The 24,448-nt window shown below is 33.3% G+C and overlaps 1 protein-coding gene across 24 annotated transcripts in view; it reads left to right on the top strand.

The window, feature by feature from the left end:
- SNX13 (sorting nexin 13) overlaps window positions 1-24,448 on the top strand; it is a 143,529-nt gene that overhangs the window by 91,259 nt on the left and 27,822 nt on the right. For 9 of the 24 annotated variants that reach the window (XM_070264594.1, XM_070264593.1, XM_070264596.1 and 6 more), the window contains 9 exons: window positions 354-423; window positions 4,502-4,641; window positions 9,471-9,578; window positions 11,201-11,311; window positions 17,228-17,389; window positions 18,845-18,916; window positions 21,330-21,475; window positions 21,724-21,792; window positions 23,767-23,879. In XM_070264594.1, coding sequence (XP_070120695.1) covers window positions 354-423; window positions 4,502-4,641; window positions 9,471-9,578; window positions 11,201-11,311; window positions 17,228-17,389; window positions 18,845-18,916; window positions 21,330-21,475; window positions 21,724-21,792; window positions 23,767-23,879 — 991 coding nt within the window. Of the gene's footprint in view, window positions 1-353; window positions 424-4,468; window positions 4,642-9,470; window positions 9,579-11,200; window positions 11,312-17,227; window positions 17,390-18,844; window positions 18,917-21,329; window positions 21,476-21,723; window positions 21,824-23,766; window positions 23,880-24,448 lie in introns of all 24 variants that reach the window. The other 15 variants (XM_070264589.1, XM_070264592.1, XM_070264601.1 and 12 more) reach the window with 6 other exon arrangements.

Here is a 24,448-nt window from a genome sequence, read left to right as displayed (position 1 = left end):
TTCAACTATAAAAATATTGAAATGTTAAGAATTTTTATTCACGTTTTTTTCTTGCCATGTATTGAATATAATTGAGAAATAGCACATTATAATATATGGCCAAGCAATGAGGGAAGAAATAATATGATGTATTAAGTTGGTTTCTAAATTACTTTGATTTATAATTTCTTAATCTTGGCATTTCTCTCTTCTGTTAGTATAAATAAGGAGGATTATTGTTGGAGGGGAGGATACAAATAATATAAAGCTTACATGAGGCAAAGATGAGTAATGCATACATGATGTAGAAGTCTTTAACACTTTTTTTCTATAAAATTTAAAAATTTTGTTTCTTGATTTTTTTTTCCCCCTAGTCTTTAGATGACCTTTCAAATGTATCTTCTGATGACTTGGTACAACTTCATGCTTACATTTCAGATACTGGTAAGAGTCTTTGTGGTTTAATTGTTGTTTAAAAACTATTGATTATTATTATCCCTACATTATTTTCACATTTATTTTTACACTCCGTTTTTCTTTTCAGTAGTCATATTTTTAAGTTACTTTATTTTCTGCAGCATGTTCTTCATTAAATTCTATGATGTTTATTTACTTATGTATATGGTATTTGAAGGTTGTCACTGTTAACATTTGGAAAAGCTTAAATTCTAAGCGTATTGTCAGTGCTAATAAACTCTGAAACCGATCTTTTCCTCTTTTTGTTTGTGTCTAGCTGATAATTGTCTTCATAATTCTTATTAAATCATTTTAGGGCAGATTTTAGTTCATTTTTTTTCATTCATGCAAAGGCAGAGTAGATAATTGAGTAAATGAAGCTTTTGGGTATGAGAGTTTACAGAATTTCAAGAAATGCTTGGATGAGGCGAGAAACCTCTAAGATTTTGTGACTCAATCAGCATACATGCAAAATAGTAAACTAAGAAAAAAAAATTTCCATTGTTGCTATTGGGTTATTAGATAATGCCAATGAATAGTAGACATTGATTTTCTTATCTAGCCTCTCACTATTCCTACAAAATGGGAGTGTGTTTGTTAGATAACATACTGAAGTATAAACATACTGAGGTATACCTCAGTTCAATTTCATGTTTACATTTTAAATACTGAAAAGAGATTTTACAGTATAAGTGTAGTTTAAAAGATAATTTGCATCTGCTTTTTCCTAAGATCTCTGTTTTCTTTTGCTTCACACTGGAGCTGGAGTCTCATTTTGCATTCTGTCCTCTGCTAAATTTCTAGAATAAGTTATGTTAATTACTGTCTCAATTGTTCCTTTATCTTTTACAAATAGATGATGCATAAGTTACTCCTTTCTTAAAGCTCATTAGATAACACCCTTGTCAGTAAAACCAGAGGTCTTGTTGCTTTTCTGTCTAGCTTTTGATACAGTTGTCTTATTTTTTCCTTTCTTAAAATTTTTAAATTCTTTTAAAAATCTCTATTTTCTTTGTTGGCTTGTCTTCCAAATGTGAAAGCCTTTGTTAAAGTGCATATGTTTAGTATTTGTCTTTTTATTTCTTTATTGAAGATCTTAAATTTTTATGTCTAGAGGAAGACACTCATGTCTGTATTTCTTATGTGGATCTTTCTCTTCTCTGAGGGTTCTGATTTTCTAGCTGCTTTGTCCGTTTATTCAATAAATATTTTTTAGCTTCTTAAAATGCATGGAAGTAGTATGGTAAGCATTTTTAATAAGTTATTTCTGTTAGACAAACCTTTCATAAATACTAAAGAGGCAGCCTAGTGTAGTGGCTAAGAGCACAACTTTTTGTCCATATTGCTTGAATTCAAACCTCAGCTCTGACACATAATAGGTGGGTAAACTTGAGTACATTCCTTAATTTCTCTATACCTCAGTTCCCTCATCTGTAAAATGAGATAATAATGATAATACCTCATAAAGTTGTTATAGACTAATTAATTACATTAGTAATTACATGGTGGGCATTATATATTAGTATTTGTTCAATAAATAGTTATTTTACCAATTGGACTCCATAGTGTCTTTGAGTCTAGATCCTGTGCCTTTAACATCTTTATTACAGGAAGTAGAACTTAGAGTCTAGTGCAGTGCTACTCAAGGAGTGGTCCGTGGACTAGTGTGTACCGCTTCATTGAGGAATCTTGCTTTAAAAAATATTGGCTAAATTATACAATGTGCATGCTTAGTGATGAGATTGATTTATATTTTGATCCTAGTTCCTTATCTGGTTATGGATTAGTAACAAATAGTTTGCACATCACCTGCTATGAGTAACATTCTCCTAATGAAAACAAAACCTACTGTTTCTGTTATAATATCTTACCATCATCTCAAAATCAATATATGTAACCTCATTATCTTCTTTTAAAATCAAATTACCTTTCAGTTTTCTGTACTTCTCTTATAACAACCTCATTATTCTTCCCATTGTGCATGCACCGTGGTCGTGATCTCTCCTGCCTATCAATTTGTGACAAATCTGGTTATTCTTTTTTATAATGCTTTCTTATATTCCTCTCTTCTTTCTTTTTCTACTCCTTGCTAGTCTCATTACTCTTGTTAACTTCCAGTTCGGTTGTGGTTTGCTGCCTAATTGGCTTCTGCTTTCTATTTTTCTTTCGCAAATCTATCTTGAACTCCACAGATAAAGCCATTCCCTTGTTGCCATGCTAACTTACTTGAGTCGTGGTGTTTCTCTAATGTGATGAAAAAGTGTTGTGCAGTTTACTCTGCTAAGTCTCTGAGAGAAGGATGCTTAGAAGAGGTCAACGGTGAATAATAGTGTTACCTATAGTTAAAGCCTCTGAGAACAAGATGACCAAAGGCTGTCCTTAGTCTTATCTTTTGTCAAATGAGGAACACTGATATTAGACGGAAAGGGAATGAAGGGCAGTTTTCAGTAGAAAGTACAAATCTTAGAAAAATTTTGATGGAAGTCCAAGAGAGGTTTCTGTACAACTACATTTGCCCATATAGATTCTAGCTTTTGTGATTAAAATAAATTACTAAGAAACTACTACTAAGACCCTATTTGCTTAATTATATACAAAATACAAAATATTTAGTCAGATCCAAAACTTGGCCACTTCTTTTTCATAATTATGGATCAATGTAATCTGTTTATTAGGAGAGCAGTTTATACTTCTGGTCAATATGGTAGTATAAACTGCTATGGGGAATCCTTCATCCCACTCATAGAAAGGCTGAAAACAATAAAATAAAAATAGCCAAGGGGAAAATCTACAGGTGCTATAGACCATGAGGAAAAACAAATTTAGGGAAGTGAACAAACAGTTGAAGGCAAGGAGCTCTTAGAAGCATGAAGATAGCTGTCTTGATATTGACAGCATTTTCTTGCCCTCAAGTTTAGAAGAGGCTGGATGGGCTAAAGCCATGGGAATCTGGAATCTAGTCCTTTGCATAAAGCCCAGAGTCACAAAGGGTGGCTTGATGTGAAAAAGGAACTAGAAAAACTTAGCCTGCTGTTAGGGGAAAGAACAAAGAACGTGAAGATCATGGCTGGAAATGATAGTTATCACCCACAAGAAATTGAAAGCCTATCTTATATCCCAACATGGATATGTCTAGATTCGGCCATCCTCAAGTGATTGTGTGGAGAATATGAGAGTATGTTAAGGATATTTAGAGATAAAAACCTAAGGCAAGAATACAACACTATGAAAAACAACCAAATAAAATTATAGAAATTAAAAAATGTAGTGATTGAAATTGAGGTCAGTGAATGGATTAAGAAATAGACCGAATACAGATGAGTGTAGACTCAGTAAACTTTTGGAGACCTAAGAATAGAATATAATACAGAGATAAGAAGACGACAAATAGGAAAGACAAAGAAAGTGATTCAAAGTGCATCTTTTTACTTCAGATTAGTACAAAACGGGAACAGGTTTTGATTTTAGAGACTACCTGACTTGGATGCTTAGTGGCAGATCTGTAGGAAAATGCCTTTTAAAAAAAAATCTCCAGAATAAACTACACTTGTAAATTGTTGAATATTATAAGTGAGAAAGAGACTTGCCAAAAGAGTAGATAAATCTTATTGCGTGGCTTTTGCTTTCTATTTAGTTGAAGAGATTTTAATTGAAATGAAACTGAATAGTGAAGGCTAGTACAAAAGGTTATTACTTAGTTTTTGTTATTTTTCCTGTATTAAATTTAAGAGATTCACATGCTATGTGCTGTGAGGTGGTTCTGGGAAGAGAGTCCAAAGTAGACATCACTGTGTGGTTGGTAGTGTCATCATAAACTTGTAGTTTATTATGTAATGTAGCCATCATATGGAACACCTTGTAGATGTGAGTACAGAGGATGAGAATCTGTTTTATCCTTTGGTGACATCCTTTTGTCTCAGTCTGTCGTTTCAGATTCTTCTTCATTTCGTGTCATCCTTTTTGTTTGTTTTTGTTCTTCATCTTCCTCCTTTTTGTGTCTTTTGTTCCTCTTCATTTTGTTTTAAATGACTAGTATATGCTGACTATGACCCATATGCCGTGGCAGGCGTTTGTAATGATCATGGCAAGACATATGCACTATATGCCATCACTGTACACCGGCGCAATCTAAACAGTGAGGAGATGTGGAAAACCTATCGTCGTTATAGTGACTTCCATGACTTCCACATGAGAATCACTGAACAGGTAATAAGGTTTTTAAAGTTTGTGTACTTTACATTGATTCGATGTTTGATTCTGAATAGTTCTGAGGATGCTAAGTGTTGACCAAAGCTAATGAAAGAAAATAAGGTAAGAATTTTGAATACACAGCATAAATGTTAGAATCATTTTGAGCATTTAACCAATAAATCAAATTTCAGCCAGTCTAACCATTGTGGACTAGTGACAAAATATCAGTGGTATACCTCAGAAAGTTAAAATGAGTATATATTTGTGATTTTAAGAGTTGTATTTATGTGTACGTTGTGTTTTGCAGAGGTGTTTGGGTTTGGTTTGAAATAGGAAGTGGGATGACCAGAGCATAGTTTGTGCTTTTGTTTTTGGCAGCATAATTCAGATCTATAGTTATTTTAAATGACATCCTTATCCAACATTGCAACGTTTAAATCCTTGATTCGTTATTTTAAGAACCAAAACCTAAATTAAAGTTCACATTAACCAAATACTGTTTTTAATTCTTACTAAATACAACCCTCTTGTTATGCAGAAGTATAAAAAGTCAAAGATGACAAATGTAAACAAATTATTTCTCTGTTCTACTTTTTATTAAATATTTTTTCTTCTTCTTAGAAAAAAATAAACCATCACCAGATGAATTGGAATAGGTGATATGTGAAATTTACTTTGAGTCTTTGATTTCATTCCCAGTTTTTAAATGTACAACTGGTAGTAAACCAATAAAAATAATAATTAATAGTGATATTTGATTGGATGGACTAAAGCTTTGAAATGACATTGTACTACTTTAGTATTCAGAAAATATCTTTTTCAGTTAAGATAGTGGAAAAAATATGGTTGGCACCATGATAATTTCATTAAAATATTTTGCTAACAGAGTGAGGTAAACTAGTAATAGTTTAAAAGTGATTAAAAGCAGGTTAATGGTGACTCTAGAAGCCCATATTAAAAGGACTATTTTGAATTCTGTTTATAAGGAAATTAATAACTTGGGACATACCTGTTTTTCTGTTTTTGTTGTAGAATAGATCTTTTCTTCATTTTTAGTTGATTTGTTTGCAGAGATGAAAGAATTTTCTGCCCCACATTGAAGAAATAATTGCCTTACTTTTTCAAATATTACCTGTTTGATATTGTTTTAAATTGCATAGCTCATATATCTCTTCTTCCCATCCTCACACTTTAACCAAACATGACAAATTTTAAGATAATTTGAATTGCTGAGAGTAGTTTTATTTACTTGAAAATTAATAGGAATTTGGTATAATACAAAACTTTCTTTGTGTGAATAATTATAATTTTCTTTCTGCTATTAAGAGGAATAATCATTGCCTAATTTAAATGTTCTAGGCTCGGACTGTAAATATTATGTTTCTGTATTGACAAATATAAGTGAAGAACACACATTTCAAAAACTTTATTAGTAGAGCAGTCCATACAGAAATTTCCCTTTTCAACACAGCACCAAAAGTAAATGAAATTGATAAAGCACATTTCATTTTTGAAAGTGCTCAGTGCAGGTGAAGTGAATGTGTTTTGACTTTGTGTTTCCTATAAAGTCACAGTAGCGTGTGGTTACTTAAGTATTTAGATTGCTCACAGAGCTTAAGAAATTAAAAACTAAGCTTATAATTGAAAATTTAGGTTTAAGCAAAACACTAAGCATTTGTAAATAAGACTCAGGCTGTTTGCCTTATAGCTCTGCCCTATCTATATTTTTTAAACTCAAATCCCCTGTAAAATAGTGGAAGAAAAATGCAGTGACTTGTAATTCACCAGTTGATAATAGTACAACCTGTTGACACAAGTAAATTTTAACTTCATAGTGTTCTTAAAGTATTAAAGTTGTTTTAAAACATTTTATTTTGTTTACTTAGCTTTGTGATGTAACCTTGTTTCTAATCTAAATATATGAACTATCATTAATTTTCTTTAAAGATTTTTTAATAGTCTAATTTGATGTTTTATAGATAAGTATTTATAAAATTAAAAGAAAATAATTAAAATGTGTCATATTATTTTACAAATGACCTGAACTACACATTCATTTATTCAACAAATATTTATTGAGTTTTTCTTGTGTGGCTGGCACTGTTCTCAGTGCTAGGAGTGTAACAGTAAACAAGACAGACCAAGTCCTTGCCTCTCGGAGCTTACATTCTGCTAGATACTGTGCATTTCTGTTTTATTGGGCGAACTGAATATAAGTATAGATAAGATACTAGTGATTTAAAAGATGCTAAATATACATTAAGGTAACCGAGTAAAAGTATTTATGTACCTGGATATAAACAAATTTTGAATCCTTCTAATATAAAAATTTCAAGCGTGCTTTTTAAATTTTCCAGTAGTGTGTTAGGAATCTAAGCCTGACATATTCCATGTGGAAAGATAAATCTTTGATTTTGCAATGTCTATAATTTATGTATAATATTTAAGTTCTTTGTGAACATTGAAATACTCTTTGTTTTAATTTGTGTGAGTTCTTTAGGCAAATTTCTCATTTCTTTTACATGTCTTTTAAAAATATTTTAGCCATAACTAGAGGGACCCACAACTAAAATATACAGCTATGTACTGGGGGGATTTGGGAAGGAAAAAGCAGAAAGGAAAAAAAAAAAGATTGGCAACAGTTGTTAGCTCAGATGCCAATCTTTATGTAAAAAAAATATTTTAATCAACTTTCGGCAGAGGGAATTATATTACTTGTCAGAGAATGGGCTATCTTTTACTTAAACTTGTAGATAATCTTTTAAATACCAAGCTTATAATGAGTTAATATAGAATATAAAACTTCCCCATTTTTTTCTTACTTTTATAATAGCGTTTGAGAAAACTATTAGTCATATATGCTTCTGTTTCAAACAGATAATTTAAAGAGTTTGATCATTTAGGCTTTAAGAAAATAACTGCTAATTGTGACATTTAACTTTTTATTAATGTTTCAGTATTTTAAAGGTTCTGAAATAAAGGTATGTTTTGCTGGATACTATATTCCCTTGGGGTATTAGTTTGCTAGGGCCGCCATAACAAAATACCACAGAGTAGGTGGCTTAAACAACAGAAATTTATTTTCTCACGGTTCTGGAAGCCAGAAGTCCAAGATAGAGGTGTTGGCAAGTTTGATTTCTCCAGAGATAGCTCTCCTTTGCTTTCACACGGCCACCCTTCTTGTTTGGCCTCACATGGCTTTTTCTTTGTATACTTGCATCCCTAGTGTCTCTTTGCATGTCCAAATTTCCTCTTCTTGTGAAGACACCAGTCAGATTAGGGCTCACCCTAAGGGCTTCGTTTTAATTTAGCCACCTCTATTAAGGCTCTATCTCCATATACAGTCACATTCTGAAGTACTGGAGGTTAGCACTTGAACATACGAATTTTGTGGGGAATACAGTTCAGCATATAACATATTGGTAGTGCTGGAGTAAACTATGCATTCTGTAAAATGGAGTTAATAGTTTCAGATAATGTAGATAAGTAATATTCCAGGAAATTAAATATCTTGAAAAAGTAAATTTACTAATGTAGGGTGAGATTTTAAAAAAAGCTAATTCTTAAAACCACGTACCCTCCATTGAACATTTGATATTCAATGAAGACCCCTTCTAATACTTTTGTGAACCACCAGTTTTGTGAATATTACTACAGCATAACATTTTCACTGTAAGTTGCCTCTCTTCTTTTTTGTTTTTCTTGCTTCGGGCCAAAAGAGCTGCTTTTACTTTTCAGATATAACATACAGTGAATTTGTTCACATTATAGCTCCAAGCAACCATCTGATATGCCATTCCATTTAATAATCAGAATCTTACAGTTTGGAGATGAAAATTCTCCTACACCTTTTCGTTTTCTCCTCTCTAGTCTCTGCACCAGGGCTGAGTTTTCTTTACAGAGATGCTATTGTTGCTGTTGTTTTTAAGCAAAGAATGGTTTTAGAAAGTTTGTTTCACTTCAGGATATGTATCATGTGGGAAAAGCAGTGAGGCTGCTTAAGTTTCAGATATTAGGCTGTTGGCCAGGCACAGTCACTAGCGAAATGACTTTGCTCTTACACTATGTTAGCAGGTAGGATGGTTAAAATGTGTACCTTAACAAGGCACGGCAGATTACTACATATCTGGACCTTTGAAGGTGTACCCAAATGTTAAGTCGTTAAATGCTAAACTTATAGTATGTATGCTTACTTTGGGTTTGTGGCTATACAAAGATAAAATGCGAGCGATGTCTCTTAGTTTTTTTTCTTAGTAACCTATGAGTTTATTTTTCATATGGTTGGTGGGGAAGAGTATCAGTATTGTATACATACAGAGTTGTAATATAGCTATACTTTTTATTTGCCTTTTCTGCTTATAATAATTAGCTGTTACAATGATTAATTGATTTGAAATCAATATAAAAATATTTCTTTATGAATTTTTATAAGCCAGGAACTCATAACTTTGATCATTAAAAAAGTTTATTTGCTAATACTTTATTCCAAAGCCAAAGGGTTGTTAAGGAAAATATTTTTTAAAACCTTTTATTATGAAAATTTTGAGTAATCTCAAAATTAGAGTATTAAAATGAAACCTCATGTGGACATCATCTGTCTTCTTCACTTAGCCGCATTTGTCATTCTTACTTGAAAATACTTCTTTGTAATAAATAACATTAGAACTGTGGTTTGGACATATCTGGACAATATTTTTTATTTTCTGATTTTTGCTTAATATAATAAAATATATTGCAAAATGACCTGCTCAAGATGCTTTTGATATGTAAAGAAATTGTCACTTGGAAAATGCTTTTCTCTTTTTGTGAAAAACTAAGATTATTGAATATATTTTGTCTTCTAGTTTGAAAATCTGTCAAGCATATTGAAGCTTCCTGGTAAAAAGACTTTTAATAATATGGATAGAGATTTTTTAGAAAAGAGAAAAAAGGATCTAAATGCATATTTGCAAGTAAGTCCATTTTTATTATTATTCATAGAAGTTTCATTTTAATATAGCACACAGAGCAGATCTCTCCATCAAAGAATGTTTTTACTATAATAGCGAGATAGCAACTACTTTTGAGTAGCATGTGATGTGACATGCAAACTGCCCAGTAATTTATAAATGTTATTTTTCTGTTTGTTGATGAACTTAGAAGTTTTGTGGACACTCAGTAGTAGAGATTTTGCTTCTTCAATTTTAGATAAGTAGACCCACACAGGCACATATATATCCATTCTACGTTACTGTAAATCTAGGTGTTTTATGGTAGACTAAACAGTTAAATGTTTCCATTTCAGTAGTTAGTTGCTCTTCATGATATAGCCAAAGTTAGCAGATTTTTATTCTCAGATAATGTGTGTAGATGCCTCCCAGGCTTCAGAGTGAGTCTAAGGCTTCCAAAATTACAGGGAAATTCAAGAGAGGAATAGATCTGAGGGACTGTTTTCTAACATGTAGGTTTCTCTCGTGGAGTAATAAAACATGTCTCACAAGTTACTTATTGCATAAGCAGTTCGGATTCCCGGAAATAACTTTGTTTTAGACCTGGATCCCAGATGCCAGATATAGTAATAATAATATCACGTTATAGTTTTTTACTACTGAATAGTTTAGGAAGTTTTCTCATCTGTTAGACAAAGCTTTGGCCCAGGTATACAGTGTTCCATTATTTAGCTCCCCTTTCCACTGTCCAGAAGAGAGGTCAGCAAATTACAGCCTGCCAGACCAAATCCAGCCCACCACTTGTTTTATTAAGAGTCTTATTGGAGCACAGACACCTGTTAGTTTACTCTTACCTGTGACTGCCTTTGCACTACTACAGCAGAGTTGAGTAGTTTCAGCAGAGACTCTGTGGACCTCAAAACCTAAAATAATTACTATCTGGACCTTTACAGAAAAAGTTTGATATCTTTTTCTGTGAGATATCATGTCTGATATCATTTATATGACTCTTGTCAAACATTTTTTTTTTAATGTACTACCTTCAGTTGTGTTAAAATCTGAATCAGTTATTTATAGGATTTAGAAAATAACCATCTTTTTCCAAATTTGTTGCCATAATGTATCTTTTAAATAGGCTGTGCTTATAGTTATTAGCTAATGAACTCAATATGTCAAAACATGTTCCATTAAAGGAAGTAAGCTAGAATGTTAGGTTATATCATTAACAGCTATGAAAGCAGTATTTTCTTTTGGGCCTTCTTTATAACACTTAAAAGTTTTTCTTTGGATTATTCTATGAATATTAAACTGTAGAATTAGAATGTGACTGACATAACAGTTTACCAAGGTGGATTTTCTTAGTATAAGCTAAAAACCTGAAGTGGAATAGTAAAGATATTTGGACAACTTTCACATTAGATGCACCCAAAGTCAAAATAGCAGATGAGAAGAAGGTACACTAAATTGTTAATGGTCGTAGAATTGTTGATGACTTTTTTTAACTGTATAATTGGTTTTTGAAATATAAAATTAGAACAGTTTACTATACTTAACTTTCTAGCAGTTATAGCAGAAATTATAAAATTATAGTAGTAGTTAATTTCCAGTACCCTATCAATGCAAGATACCTCCTTTTTTCCTCTTAGTTACTGTTAACTCCTGAAATGATGAAAGCATCCCCAGCTTTGGCTCACTATGTGTATGATTTCCTTGAAAACAAAGCCTACAGTAAAGGGAAAGGGGATTTTGCTCGCAAGGTAAGTAGACCATTGCATTGGTTTTCTTGATAGATCTGTTTTCATACTTTGTTGTTAATAAAAGAAAATAAATTTGTATGTATGTTTTAAAACTAAAAAATTTTATTAAATGCTCCTTGGCATGTTTATCTTCTATGCATTTTTTTTTTTCTTTTTTTGAGGAAGATTAGCCCTGAGCTAACTACTGCCAGTCCTCCTCTTTTTTTGCTGAGGAAGCCTGGCCCTGAGCTAACTTGCTTGCCCATCTTCCTCTACTTTATATGTGGGACGCCTGCCACAGCATGGCGTGCCAAGCTGTGCCATGTCCACACCGGGATCCGAACCAGCAAACCCTGGGCCGCTGAGAAGCGGAATGTGCGAACTTAACCGCTGCGCCATCAGGCTGGCCCCTCTTCTATGCTTTATTAAGGCTATTATTGATAGGTATATCTAGCAAGTATAAACTCCTGTCTTTACATGTAAATTAAAATCCAGCAGAAGCTTAAAAGAAAGAAAAAAACCTTGAAATGATGCAATAAGAAAATTTTGCTTAAGACAGGTCACAAGCTTTTCATTAGCTTGAGAAGGAACTATTTCTTACTGGAAGGAAGTGTCTTTTACTTGGAGTAAGGATAAAAAAAATGTTAAATAGGATGTGTTCCTGAAAATATTAATGCCTCTTGAGTGAAATCTTTATTATTTAAAATTCCTTGGGGGATACAAGACCTATACTTGGAATAAGATGCTAGTTTAAGACAGAATGATTAAGCGGGATTAAATGGGTGAAAACACAATCTTTGGAATCGGACAGCCTTTTGTTCAAATCCCTGCTCTGCCATTTACTAGCTGTGACCTGCAACATGTTACTTTTTTGATCCGTCAGGAACTTAAGGTGTTAATCATCATTTTAGAGCTTTGCATGAATCAAATGAGATAATCTATGTATAACAGTGCCTGGCTATGTGTTACATAACCTTTGAATAAATACTGGCTCATAGTGGTAGTAGCAGTAGTAACAGGAGCAGTAACAGCAGTTGGGCAAGCTGAGTGAAGGGTATGTGGGAACCCTGTATATTATTTTTGCAACCTTTTAAAAGTCTGTAATTATCTCAAAATGAAAATTAAAAAGAAAGAAGATTCCCCACCACTCCTCTTCCCTAAAAAGACTAACTTTTTAAAAAAAGGATGAAGGATGCTATCCCAATCAGAATCCCAAGAACATTCTTCACAGAAATTGAACAAACAATCCTAAAATTCATATGGGGCAACAAAAGACCGCAAATTGCTAAAGCAATCCTGAGCAAGAAAAACAAAGCCGGCGGAATCACAATCCCCGATTTCAAAACATACTACAAAGCTACAGTGATCAAAACAGCATGGTACTGGTACAAAAACAGGTCCACAGATCAATGGAACAGAATTGAAAGCCCAGAGATAAAACCACACATCTATGGACAGCTAATCTTCGACAAAGGAGCAGAGGGCCTACAATGGAGAAAAGAAAGTCTCTTCAACAAATGGTGCTGGGAAAACTGGACAGCCACATGCAAAAGATTGAAAATTGACCATTCTTTTTCACCACACACCAAAATAAACTCAAAATGGATCAAAGACCTAAAGATTAGGCCTGAGACAATAAGTCTTTTGGAAGAGAATATAGGCAGTACACTCTTTGACATCAGTTTCAAAAGAATCTTTTCGGACACTGTAACTCCTCAGTTGAGGGAAACAATAGAAAGAATAAACAAATGGGACTTCATCAGACTAAAGAGCTTCTTCAAGGCAAGGGAAAACAGGATTGAAACAAAAAAACAGCTCACTAATTGGGAAAAAATATTTACAAGCCACTTATCCAACAAAGGGTTAATCTCCATAATATACAAAGGACTCACACTGCTTAACAACAAAAAAACAAACAACCCGATCAAAAAATGGGCAGAGGACATGAACAGACATTTCTCAAAAGAAGATATGAATATGGCCAATAGACACATGAAAAGATGTTCATCATCGCTAATCATCAGGGAAATGCAAATCAAAACTACACTAAGATATCACCTTACACCTGTTAGATTGGCAAAAACATCCAAAACCAAGAGTGACAAATGTTGGAGAGGTTGTGGAGAAAAAGGAACCCTCATACACTGTTGGTGGGAATGCAAACTGGTACAGCCACTATGGAAAACAGTATGGAGATTTCTCAAAAAGTTAAAAATAGAAATACCCTATGACCCAGCCATCCCATTACTGGCTATCTATCCTAAGAACCTGATATCAGAAATCTCAAGAGTCCGTTGCACCCCTATGTTCATCGCAGCATTATTTACAATAGCCAAGACGTGGAACCAGCCTACATGCCCAGAAACTGACGATTGGATAAAGAAGATGTGGTATATATACACAATGGAATACTACTCAGCCATAAAAAAAGACAAAATTGGCCCATTCACAACAACGTGGATGGACCTCGAGGGTATTATGTTAAGCGAAATAAGCCAGTCAGAGAAAGACGAACTCTATATGACTCCACTCATAGGTGGAAATTAGTATAGTGATAAAGAGATCTGATCGGTGGTTACCAGAGAAAAGGGGGGGTGGGGGGAGGGCACAGAGGGGGAAGTGGTGTACCCACAACATGACTAACAAAAATGTACAACTGAAATCTCACAAGGTTGTAATCTATCATAACATTAATAAAAAAAAAAAAAATTTATTAAAAAAAAAAAGGATGAAGGAATTGATACAAAATAAGAATTAGCAACTGTAAGCATAAGAACTTCATATGATTGCTCTAGGATGTTAACATTTCTAAGTGGAATGTTTTGTTTTAATAACAAGTTCCAGGTTATGTAGCTGGTGATGGTGGGGGAAAAATGTGGTGGTCTTATCTTTGTATTTCATGATAGGAATGATTGAGTTTAAATTCCAACTCTAAATGGTTTTATTGTTAATAGAGATGCATTCCAGTGATTCCATCTTTTTGATGTTTACTTTAGTTTCTCTCAAGATGGCATCAATTGTAAGGTAAACTAATAAATTGATAACAGTTTTTGAGATAAAAAAGCATTATATTAAATGTACATAATTCTTTTTACCAACCAACAGTAACTTACACATATCCAAACAGTTATATCCAGTTTTTTAAAAATTTACTACTGGAGTCTAAAGATCTTTCTGAATCATTTCTGGAAATCCACAGTAACATACTTTTTTCTTGAATTATATTGGTAATTATTAAGGTCATCTTGATCTCTTTTAGATTGTCAGAATAATTTTTATGCGTGTCAAGAATTAGGAGTTTTCCACTACTTTTCCTTTTTTGGCTAAATTATAGTTTAATATTTTTTTCTTAATTATATTCTACTGGAAATTAAATAGCTATTAGGGAAAATCATCTGCAAACATTTTATCAGTGGCTATTCAGAGCTTGAGAAATAGTACTTTATAACACATTAACTTGGTCACATAATTTGGCTAGCTTTGCAAAAATCTGTGGGCTAATTCCTGGAAAGAGTAACTGACAAGCAATCTTCCTCTATGCACACATACCTTTCTATCCAGCTTTATATCATGGTGTGAAGGTATTTTAAGCTATAGTTAGGGACCTAAATTTAAGTTAAAATTCCTTTATTTGTGTTGTTACCAAAACCAGTAACTCGACTGAGGTGATGATTGAATGAGTAGACAACATCTGTGTAAATCAGGTTAAGTGTACACTTGTTCTGGCAATCCATAATTTACTCTTCTGCTTGGTAATTTGCAAGTTTCTTTCTTTCCTTTTTTTCCCCCAAACCTCTGTTTTAAGACAAATCCTGTTTTTGGAAATGTTATCATATAGTGATGGACTCTGCTTTGATGCTTCTAAAATTCTGCTTCAGAGATAGGCATCAGAATCACCTGTGGAGGTTTTTCCATTTCCCCCCCTGGCTCCCTCATTTCCCCACCCACAATACAGATGCTTGGGCTTTACCCTCAGAATTTGAAAAACAAAAAAAAAGAAGGAAAGAAAAAGTAAAAGAAGTAGATTCTGTAGGTCTGGGATGCTACGTAGGCTACTGTTTTTAATTATTATCTAATTCACGATGTAGATTTAGATTCTCTTGAGTATCAGTGGTAGTTTAGCCCCATACCTAGATAACATGTGAGGTGGCATTCACTGAACCAGTTCTAAACCTTGTATTTGCTGCACCTACGTTTCTACTGTGAAGTGTAAGATACGTAAGATTCTAAAACATTTTTGAGAATGTTCAGACAATTTTTAATGTGGTTGTGGATAAAAGTGAAATTTATGCCTTGATGTTTCTGAAACTCTGCCTCTTCTGGAACATTATAATTTAGTAGAGAGGGGGCAGTTTTCCTTCAAGCTGTACATTTTAAATATGGTATTCTCATGTTCATCTCTCTTAAGAATTCTACTTATGTTCTTACAAAATAGCTTATTTATAATGTTTTTATAATTAAAAAAACACTTGGCAATAATGTCAGTGTTGGAAATAACGTCCTAATTGATTTGAACACACTCTTCTCATTAACGGAAAACTACTGTATATAGAATTAGAATTACACACATACACAAACATGTATATGTAGTTTTACACCCGCACAAGCATGTGCGCACACACGTGAGAGTTAGCTTCATCTTTTTATCCTTTTTATCTCCATATCTGTCTTCACCAGTGGAAGTGTTTTTCACACCCTCCTTCGTCCCTCATTTCTGTCCTTGGGTTCTACTCCAAATTATTGAAATGTGACGGTGTCCCTCCTGAAGGTCCCATGTCCATCAAGCATATCTATAGCTCTGCTGGCTCAGTTTAAGCCAGAGAGTAACTGAAACTTTCAACCCTTTACAGTTATCTTGAAATTCACTTTTTGTTGTTTATTTACTTTACCTTTTCTGGTTTTGCTTGATGGAAAGCATATTAGAGTGAAGGAGTTTTATGTTCTTGATATTGTCTATTAACATTGTGCTATGTTCGCTAAGCAGTGGGGTTTGGTTTTTTTACTATTATTTTGTTTTTTTCTTTTTACGTGGAACATAATTTGTTTCTGCGGTAGTTTTTATGAGACTCAACTCTTTCTAGAAAATATTTTTGTAGTTTTGTATGACTTTGGTTTTGGTTTTGTGTCCCTTTTTTCTTTCTTTCTTTTTCTTTTTGTTTGTTTGTTTCTCTCTGTTAAAAATCTCAGAGAGTTCCATATGAAGCTACTTTATTTTCTTTAGGCGTCTCTCCCTTTCTTAACCGAAATTATCTGACATTTAGATAGTCAGAATGTCAATTTTAAAGCCTCTGGAGGTTATCCTTTTTTATATCTCTGATCATATTTTCTTTTATGGTTTTTCTGTTCTGCCTTACTAAAATATGGTCTCCATGTCTTATTTGCAACTTATTTTTCTTCTTTGTAATGTATTCCAAATTCCCTCCAGAGATTCTAATTGAGCATATATTACTCAAATTGAGTAATATATCCTAAAAGTTGCTTAAAAAATATCTTAGTTACTTCTTAGTTATTTGAACTTTCTATTTGTTTATTTTATCTGCTTGTTTACTTTTCAGTGTCTCCTCAAAATATCTGTGTCAGTGTTGCCTTGAATGTGGCACAAGGATGTTGTGGCTAAATCCACTTGCATCAGTTTCTGTTTTGGAAAACTTTTCAATTTTTTCAGAATTTTTTAAATAAGAAGACAGCCAAAGCATATATTCATTTTCTAACAATAACCTTATCACTCAAATTTTTAAATCATATATTTGAGTGTGAAAATACATTTTTAAGACTCACTGAAGACAAGAGTTCTACACTTTTAAAGTGCAATGAGATATTATAGATTGGAAAATTATTACATCTTTCATGTGTTGCACTCTGTATTTTCTGAGGCTTCTCAGTTTAATTCCAAATCTGATGCAATGAAGTCATGGTATAATATTTTTTCCCCTTTAGATGGACACTTTTGTAAATCCACTTCGAAATTCTATGAGGAATGTTTCAAATGCAGTTAAATCCCTTCCTGATAGCTTGGCAGAGGGAATGACTAAAATGTCAGACAACATGGGCAAAATGTCAGAAAGATTAGGTCAAGACATAAAGCAATCATTTTTCAAGGTAAGAAGATGTTTTCAGTAATGTCTAAAGCAAACTATTTTTAAGTCAACTAAGATTTATTGAGCTCCTGCTTAGATTTACCTTATTTCCTTTCAGAAGTCTAAAGCCCTCTAGACACAGACTCATAAAGAATAAAAATAAAAAAATTCTCTAAAGAGAATAACTTCTGATCAGAAATAGATTCTATAAAAACCAGTCACTATGGTAAACTTTTAAAATTCACTTAAAACAAGTATTTAATATTACTAAAGTTAACATTCTTTGTACTGTTTTATTCCATTATGCCATTTTTATCCTATAATGCTAAGTTTTATAATAAAATGTCAGTGCTGTTGTGAAAATTAGTTATGCTAGTATTCATCAGGAAACATAAAGTCTATTTTCTCCTGATTCACATGATCGAGTGACTATGAGATCAAAAGGAGGAAAAGTCTTCTACCATCATCTGTCTCTTGGGCCATACTTTACTGTGTGTATACCTGCAAGAGGCATAGAAGTTTCCTGGGAATCTTTTTCATTACATTAGCAGACACAGGCAGTGGACCAAGGAGTTTGTTGCTTCCTAATTTACACTTTTTATAATTTTGACCTAGTTCTTCAAGGTTATAATCAAGATCTAAAAGGAAACATGTAGCTATTAGAGTTTTCTATTTGTTAGATCATGTTTGAATGAAGAGAAAATATACATAAACACAGATGGAAGTTCTTTACTGTAAAAGACAACTCCCAAAACAGTGTGTCAATCATACATTTCTATTAATTCTCATACTTTCTCTGGTGTTTCATCTTTATTTCTAATCATGGGAAGTACATCAACACTTAAATGAGCATTATCCATGCTTCTGCCTATAACTACCCATATGACTTTGTACAAAAGTCACAAAATTTTTCCAGGCTTCTTTTTTCTCACCAATAACATGAGGAAATTAGAATAGATGATTTTGTTGGTCTTTCCCCTGCTAAAAAATGATTATCAGCTAGTGCTGGTCTTTCTGTCCCTTTTTTCCCTGTAACTTATGTTATCTAACAATTTGGTTCCTTAAGTGTGTTAACATACTGTCAGGCTCTTTATGGTAAAAGAAAGAAGTATGGAGTTCTGTTTCCCAGCTGTGCTACTAACTTTTGATCTTTAAATCATTTAACCTTTCTTAGCTTTAAATTCTTCTAAAAATATAGAGTTTGACTAAGTAATCACCCCCTCCAACTCAAAAGCCAATCTTTTTTTAAAGGAAAGAAAACATTTGGTAATGAAATAATTGCCCTTTTATATTTGGTTTCTAATTTTAGATTCATTAATACTTTGTTAATACTATATAAACTTTGTTTATATGTTGTCCCCAAAATCGCATCAAATCCTATTTGTTATGGTTGATACTCACTTTAGTTTATTATTGTATTGTCTGCTCTAGTGCATTTACTTTGTTCTGTTTTTCCGTTTTTTTTTTTTAATGTTAGGTGCCTCCTTTAATTCCAAAGACTGATTCAGATCCTGAACATTGTCGTGTCTCAGCTCAACTTGATGATACTGTGAGTTAATTTTATTTTTTGTGGTCTTCAGTTGTAATTCAAATCACATTTTGCAGATCTTTTTAACTTTTTAATCAAGTATAATATGTATATATAACATTAATGTGCATATATTGTAAGTGTTAAGTTTGATGAATTTTTAAAAACTGAACATGCCCATGTAATCAGCACTCTTAAACAAGAAACAGAACATTACCAGTACCCCAGAAAGCCCCTAATGCTCTCTTCCTGTCACTATCCTCTCCCCTACCAAGGATAATCACTATCCTGACTTCTACCCTGCTTTTATACTTTATATAAATGAAACTGTCAGGTATGTATTCCTTTAAGTCTGGCTTTTTTTGCTCAACATTGTGATATTCTTCCGTGTTGTTTTGTGTGATTTTGGTTTCTTCATTCTTGTGGCCTTACAGTACTCCATTTTGTAAATATAATACAATTTAGTTGATGTATTATGAATCATACTCGTATGAACATTTTGATACATGTCTTTTGATTAAAAAAAGAAGTACATGTTTCTGTTGGATCTATACCTGGGAATGGAATTGCTTGGTCAGAGGGTATGCCTAAGTTCAGTTTTAGTAGATACTGTCAAATAGTTTTCCAAAGTGTTTGTACCTCTTACACTGCCACCAGCAATGCATGAGAATTCCCGTGCTCTGCAGCCTGCCAACAGTCAATATGTTGTATCTTATTAATTTTAGCCATTCTGATTATTATATCTCATGTAGATTTCCATTTCTCTGATGACTGTTGAAATGGTGAACCCTTTTTCATATGTTTATTGGTCATTTGGGTGTCTTGTCTTGTGTGTCTAGCTCTTTCCCTCATTTTTCTGTTGGCTGGCTGTCATTGTCTTTTTGATTAGTAAGAGTGCGTTATATAATCTGAATATTGGTTCCTTTGCAGATATAAATATTTGTGTATTGTGACTATCTTCTACTTTGTGTGCTTTTATGCACTGTATATATAATCTGTGCCTATTGCAAGATCACAAAGATATTCTCCCATGACTTTCTTTAAAAGTTTTTTTGTTTTACCATGCCAAAATTTAGATTTACCATTCATCTAGGATTGATTTTTGTGTATGGAATGAGGTAAGGGTCCACTTGACCCAAGCACCGTTTACTGAGAAGGCCCTCTTTTCCTCAGTGTACTATGTTTCTCCCTTGTCACAAATCAGATTAGCATATATGTTTGGTTCTGGGCTCTTTATTGTGTTCTATTAGGCAGATTTATTTTAAAGTTAATAATTATCTCCTTTCAGAGAAATTCTCATTGAATTTCTTTATAATAAACTGGCTTAAACAAAGATAACGTTTTCATTTGCTTTTTCAAGAATATTTTAGAATGTTTTATTATGACTTGTGCTGGTATACATGACATCATACCTTTTGTTAAGGGTTTTTACAGTTTCACTGTTTATTAGAATTGTCATGTGGCCCCAAACTCATGAATATACTTAATCAGAGAATAGAGCAGTATTTATTTTGCCTCCATAATGGGTCTCTCCCTCCTCCCTCACTCTCATTTAAGCTGTGAGCTTTCGATATGTGAAAGGGAAGCTGCACTAAGAAAATGTTTACAACATGACAGTGAAAAATGTGTAACTCATGTTGTTTTCTCAATATTTAAATTACAACACTGATGAGGAAATAGTTGGAAAGAGTATCTTAGTGATGAAAGAATTGTAAAATTACTGGCAATTATAGACAGTTTTGCAGTTCTAAATCTCACCAATTTTTTCCTTTATATATGTATATATTTTTTCCCACATCAAAGCATTCTAGTTGTCTGTCTTTATTTTTTACAATTGAATATTCCCATAATAAAAGTGTACAAAAAATGTGTTAAAAGAAAATTCTAATAATTTAATGAAATATGCCTTTTGTAACGTTAGCTGTGTACTGGATTTTATTTTCAGCTTCTTTTTTCCTGAAAATACCTAAATACATATAACTCACTAACCAAGCAAAACACATAATTCTGTGTTTTGTTCTATGAAATGAGAAGAAACGTTGTGAATATTTTGTACTTTTGAAAAAGATGCCCGAGAAAATAGAGTGGCTAGCATTTGCCTTATCAGCTAGTATAGACTCTACTAAAAGTGTAAAAGGGCCAAATCATCTTTTCCTAAGACGGTCATCAGTTTGAGAAGTTTTTCTCACTACAGCCTTGAAGTTTACTCATCATTGTAGGGTTGTAAAATTCTGTATTCTGTCAAATGACTGTTAAAAATACTTTTTCTAAATTAGAATGAAATGTCAGGTTGTGAAAGCTATAGTGTAACTGGTTCTCTGACCTGTGAAGTAGTAGTGATTGTTTTGTAAAAGCAGCAAAAGTAGCCATTCAGACTAGGTGTAGATAGGTAACTAAAATAAACATATCCTTATTTCTTCCCATATTTTGTCAGGTGGATGACAATATTCCACTTAGGGTGATGCTGCTTCTCATGGATGAAGTATTCGACTTAAAAGAGAGAAATCAGTGGTTGCGAAGGAATATCAAAAACCTACTTCAACAGCTTATTAGAGCCACATATGGTGATACTATTAATAGGTACCACTTTTTTTTTTCATCACTGATCTTACTCAGCTTTTTAAACTTTTACTTCTGGAAGTAGATTGCTCAACTTTTATAGGAGAATTTTCTTCTCTGAGCCTTTTAAGAATATCATAAAGCAGTCTGTTACTATCAGAGATAATTTACATGCAAATTGAGTTGCTTACTCCATGAAAGTAGTGCTTCTTTATTTTATTCACCTTCTAAAATTTTGACCTTACTCATTTAAATTTCTTTACTTTCAGAAAAATAGTTGACCATGTTGATTGGATGACCTCACCTGAGCAAGTAGCAGACTTAGTGAAACGTTTCAGGTATATCTTAAGACACAGTCACTTCTTTCAGGTAGTACAGAGTTTAGCATTGTTATCACTATTTAACTTTCATTGCACTTCTTTTCTTCCTGGCCATAAAGTTTGGCCATCGATGAGCAAAAAGACTTCTAAGAATTATAATAAACATTTGTCCCATGGACCTGTTGATCTTTGTTTCTTTAAACTCAGAATACAGAAAATTGTCAAAGAAAAATCTTTAAGATGTTAGGCTATATTTTATCACAGTAATGTGGCTTTAAAATAATTAAAGTATTAGTGTAGACGTAGCATATGGTCATATAATCGAATACATAATTTTGGGGATGAATTTTTCTCAGTTGTGTTTGCTAACCTTCATTTTAAATGAAAATTTAAAAAAATATTTGTCTCTGGCCATGGTCCAATTTTTCATTAACTGTTTGAAACTCTGAAAAGAATACAAATTAAGAGCAGTGGTACTCCAATAATCTTATGTTCATTCTACAAAAGTATTCTGAGGCCTCTCCTCTGTGTCTAGCATTTAGCCAATCACTGGGGACTGAGAGAGAAGATGCAGTCCCTTCAAGGAAAGCACGGCATAGCAGAAAAACAAACCTCTTTTCTAAAAGTAAAAGATAAGCAAGGCATAAATATTCATGCCATTACGCACTTTGAAGTAACAGAAGCAAGAAGGGAGCTATCAATATTGAACACTGTTTGCTTTGCACTGTGCCAACTATTTTATGTACACTTTCTGATTTTACCTTTTTACAAGATAGGGATTTTTGTCTCCATTTTGTCATGAGTAAGTTGAAGATTAGAGAAGTTAAGCAACTTGCCCAAAGACTCACGTGGTGGAAAGTGGGGAAGTAGCTTTCTTTAATCTGAAGCTGAGTTTCTTCTCACTATACCATACTGTTTCCGAAAGTCGGTCCACCTGGCACATTCATTCTATTTCAGGGCAGGTGAATGTTGTTCCTCTGAAGCCATGATTCTCAACCATGGCTGCACTTTGGAATCACTCAGAGAGTTTTAAAAAGTACTGATGCTTGGGTCTCATCTCCAGAGAGTCTCACGTAATTAAGCTCGTGGAAGGCCTAGACATTAAGATTTTTTTAAAGTTCCCAGGTGTTTCTAATGTGCAGTCCCCCAGGTGTGCAGTCGAGGTTAAGAATGACTACACTAGGGAGTCTCTCTCCCTCAGACAAAATTCTGAGCTGGAAGCTTAGTAGTTGTGCTAGTTCCTGCTTTTGACCTGAGAACTAGGAAGCAGGAATTAAGCAGACTGTGAAAGTGGAGAAGTGGTTATATGTGAAAGGAACATTGTAATCAATCCAGCTATCAGATGTGGGTGCAGAATTTGTTTTATATTGGCTTAACTGGGGGAGACTAACCTGAAGCTGTCCAAATTCTCTGAATATTGTGGAGTTGTATTTGGATGAGCTATTCAGTCTCAATGAGGTGAAAGCCTGCTTTGAGTTTAAGTGGTTGTGATGTGGTCATTTATATATTTCTGTTTGCTGTCTTTATCATTCATTAGTGTGTATAAGTTACTCCAGGGCAGAATTCATCTATTTTTCTTATGTATATCCTTTTACACCTAAAATTGAACTCTACGTTTAATTATGTTTGTTGAATATCATACCTATGTAGTCATATGTTGCTTAACAACAGGGATTTGTCCTGACAAATTCGTCATATGATTTCTTTCATTGTTGTGTGAATGTTGTAGAGTGTACTTACACAAACCTAGATGGTACAGCCTACTACACTCCTAGGCTGAGTGGTACTAATCTTATGGGACCACCGTCATATATGCAGTCCATCATTGACCAAAATGTCATTATGCAGGGCATGACTCTATAAAATTTCAGAAATGTTTCCTCTTTCTGTTGTTTACATTTGTGTTTTCTGTAGAAAATTAGAATAATTTTACCAACTTGTATGATTAGAAAATGAAAATGTTTACAAAATTTGTTTACTCTTCTTAAATAGAGATGCCTTTTGGCCTAATGGCATTTTAGCAGAGACTGTTCCGTGCAGAGATAAAGCCATTCGAATGAGAACAAGAGTTGCAGGAAAAACTAAATTACTTTCAATTATGCCAGGTGAGTGAGAATGTTTGGTAAACAACATTTTTGGCGTTGAGCATTCTAGCTTAGCTGCCTTTTGATTATAATAACTGCCATTTGATGGCTTACCATATACTAGGTACTGTGCTAGGCATTTCTCGTATGTTCTTAACTAATCCTCATAACAATATTATGAATCCAGCCACTGTTAACATCACAGCTTTATATGAGGAGACAGAAGCTTGAAAAGGGTAAGTAAGCCTCCCAAGGTTTATAGCTGCTAGTAAGTGACTCGGGATTCTGACTCAGCTCTGAGTGACTTGAAAGCCACTGCTGTCAACCACTTTAAAAAATAGTGATGTACATTTCACTTTGCTGCCTTGAAACATTTTGAGAATAAAGTCAATGATAAATAAAATATGTGACAGATGAAACGGCTGATAAAAAATATGAAGTGTGAGGTTTCTGGAGCCATATTTGCTCTACTTAAGAGAAAAACAGATTCTTTCAAAGAATCCCTTTGCATGGAAACAACTGATTGGTCCATTATTAATCTTTATTAAAACATAATCCCAAAGAAAGTATACATGGTGGCATTTAGTTGG

The sequence above is a fragment of the Equus caballus genome, chromosome 4 (genome assembly GCF_041296265.1).
Source record: "Equus caballus isolate H_3958 breed thoroughbred chromosome 4, TB-T2T, whole genome shotgun sequence".
NCBI lineage: Eukaryota > Metazoa > Chordata > Mammalia > Perissodactyla > Equidae > Equus > Equus caballus.
Note: the sequence above shows the minus strand (reverse complement) of the source record. Positions and strands in the feature narration are given on the sequence as shown.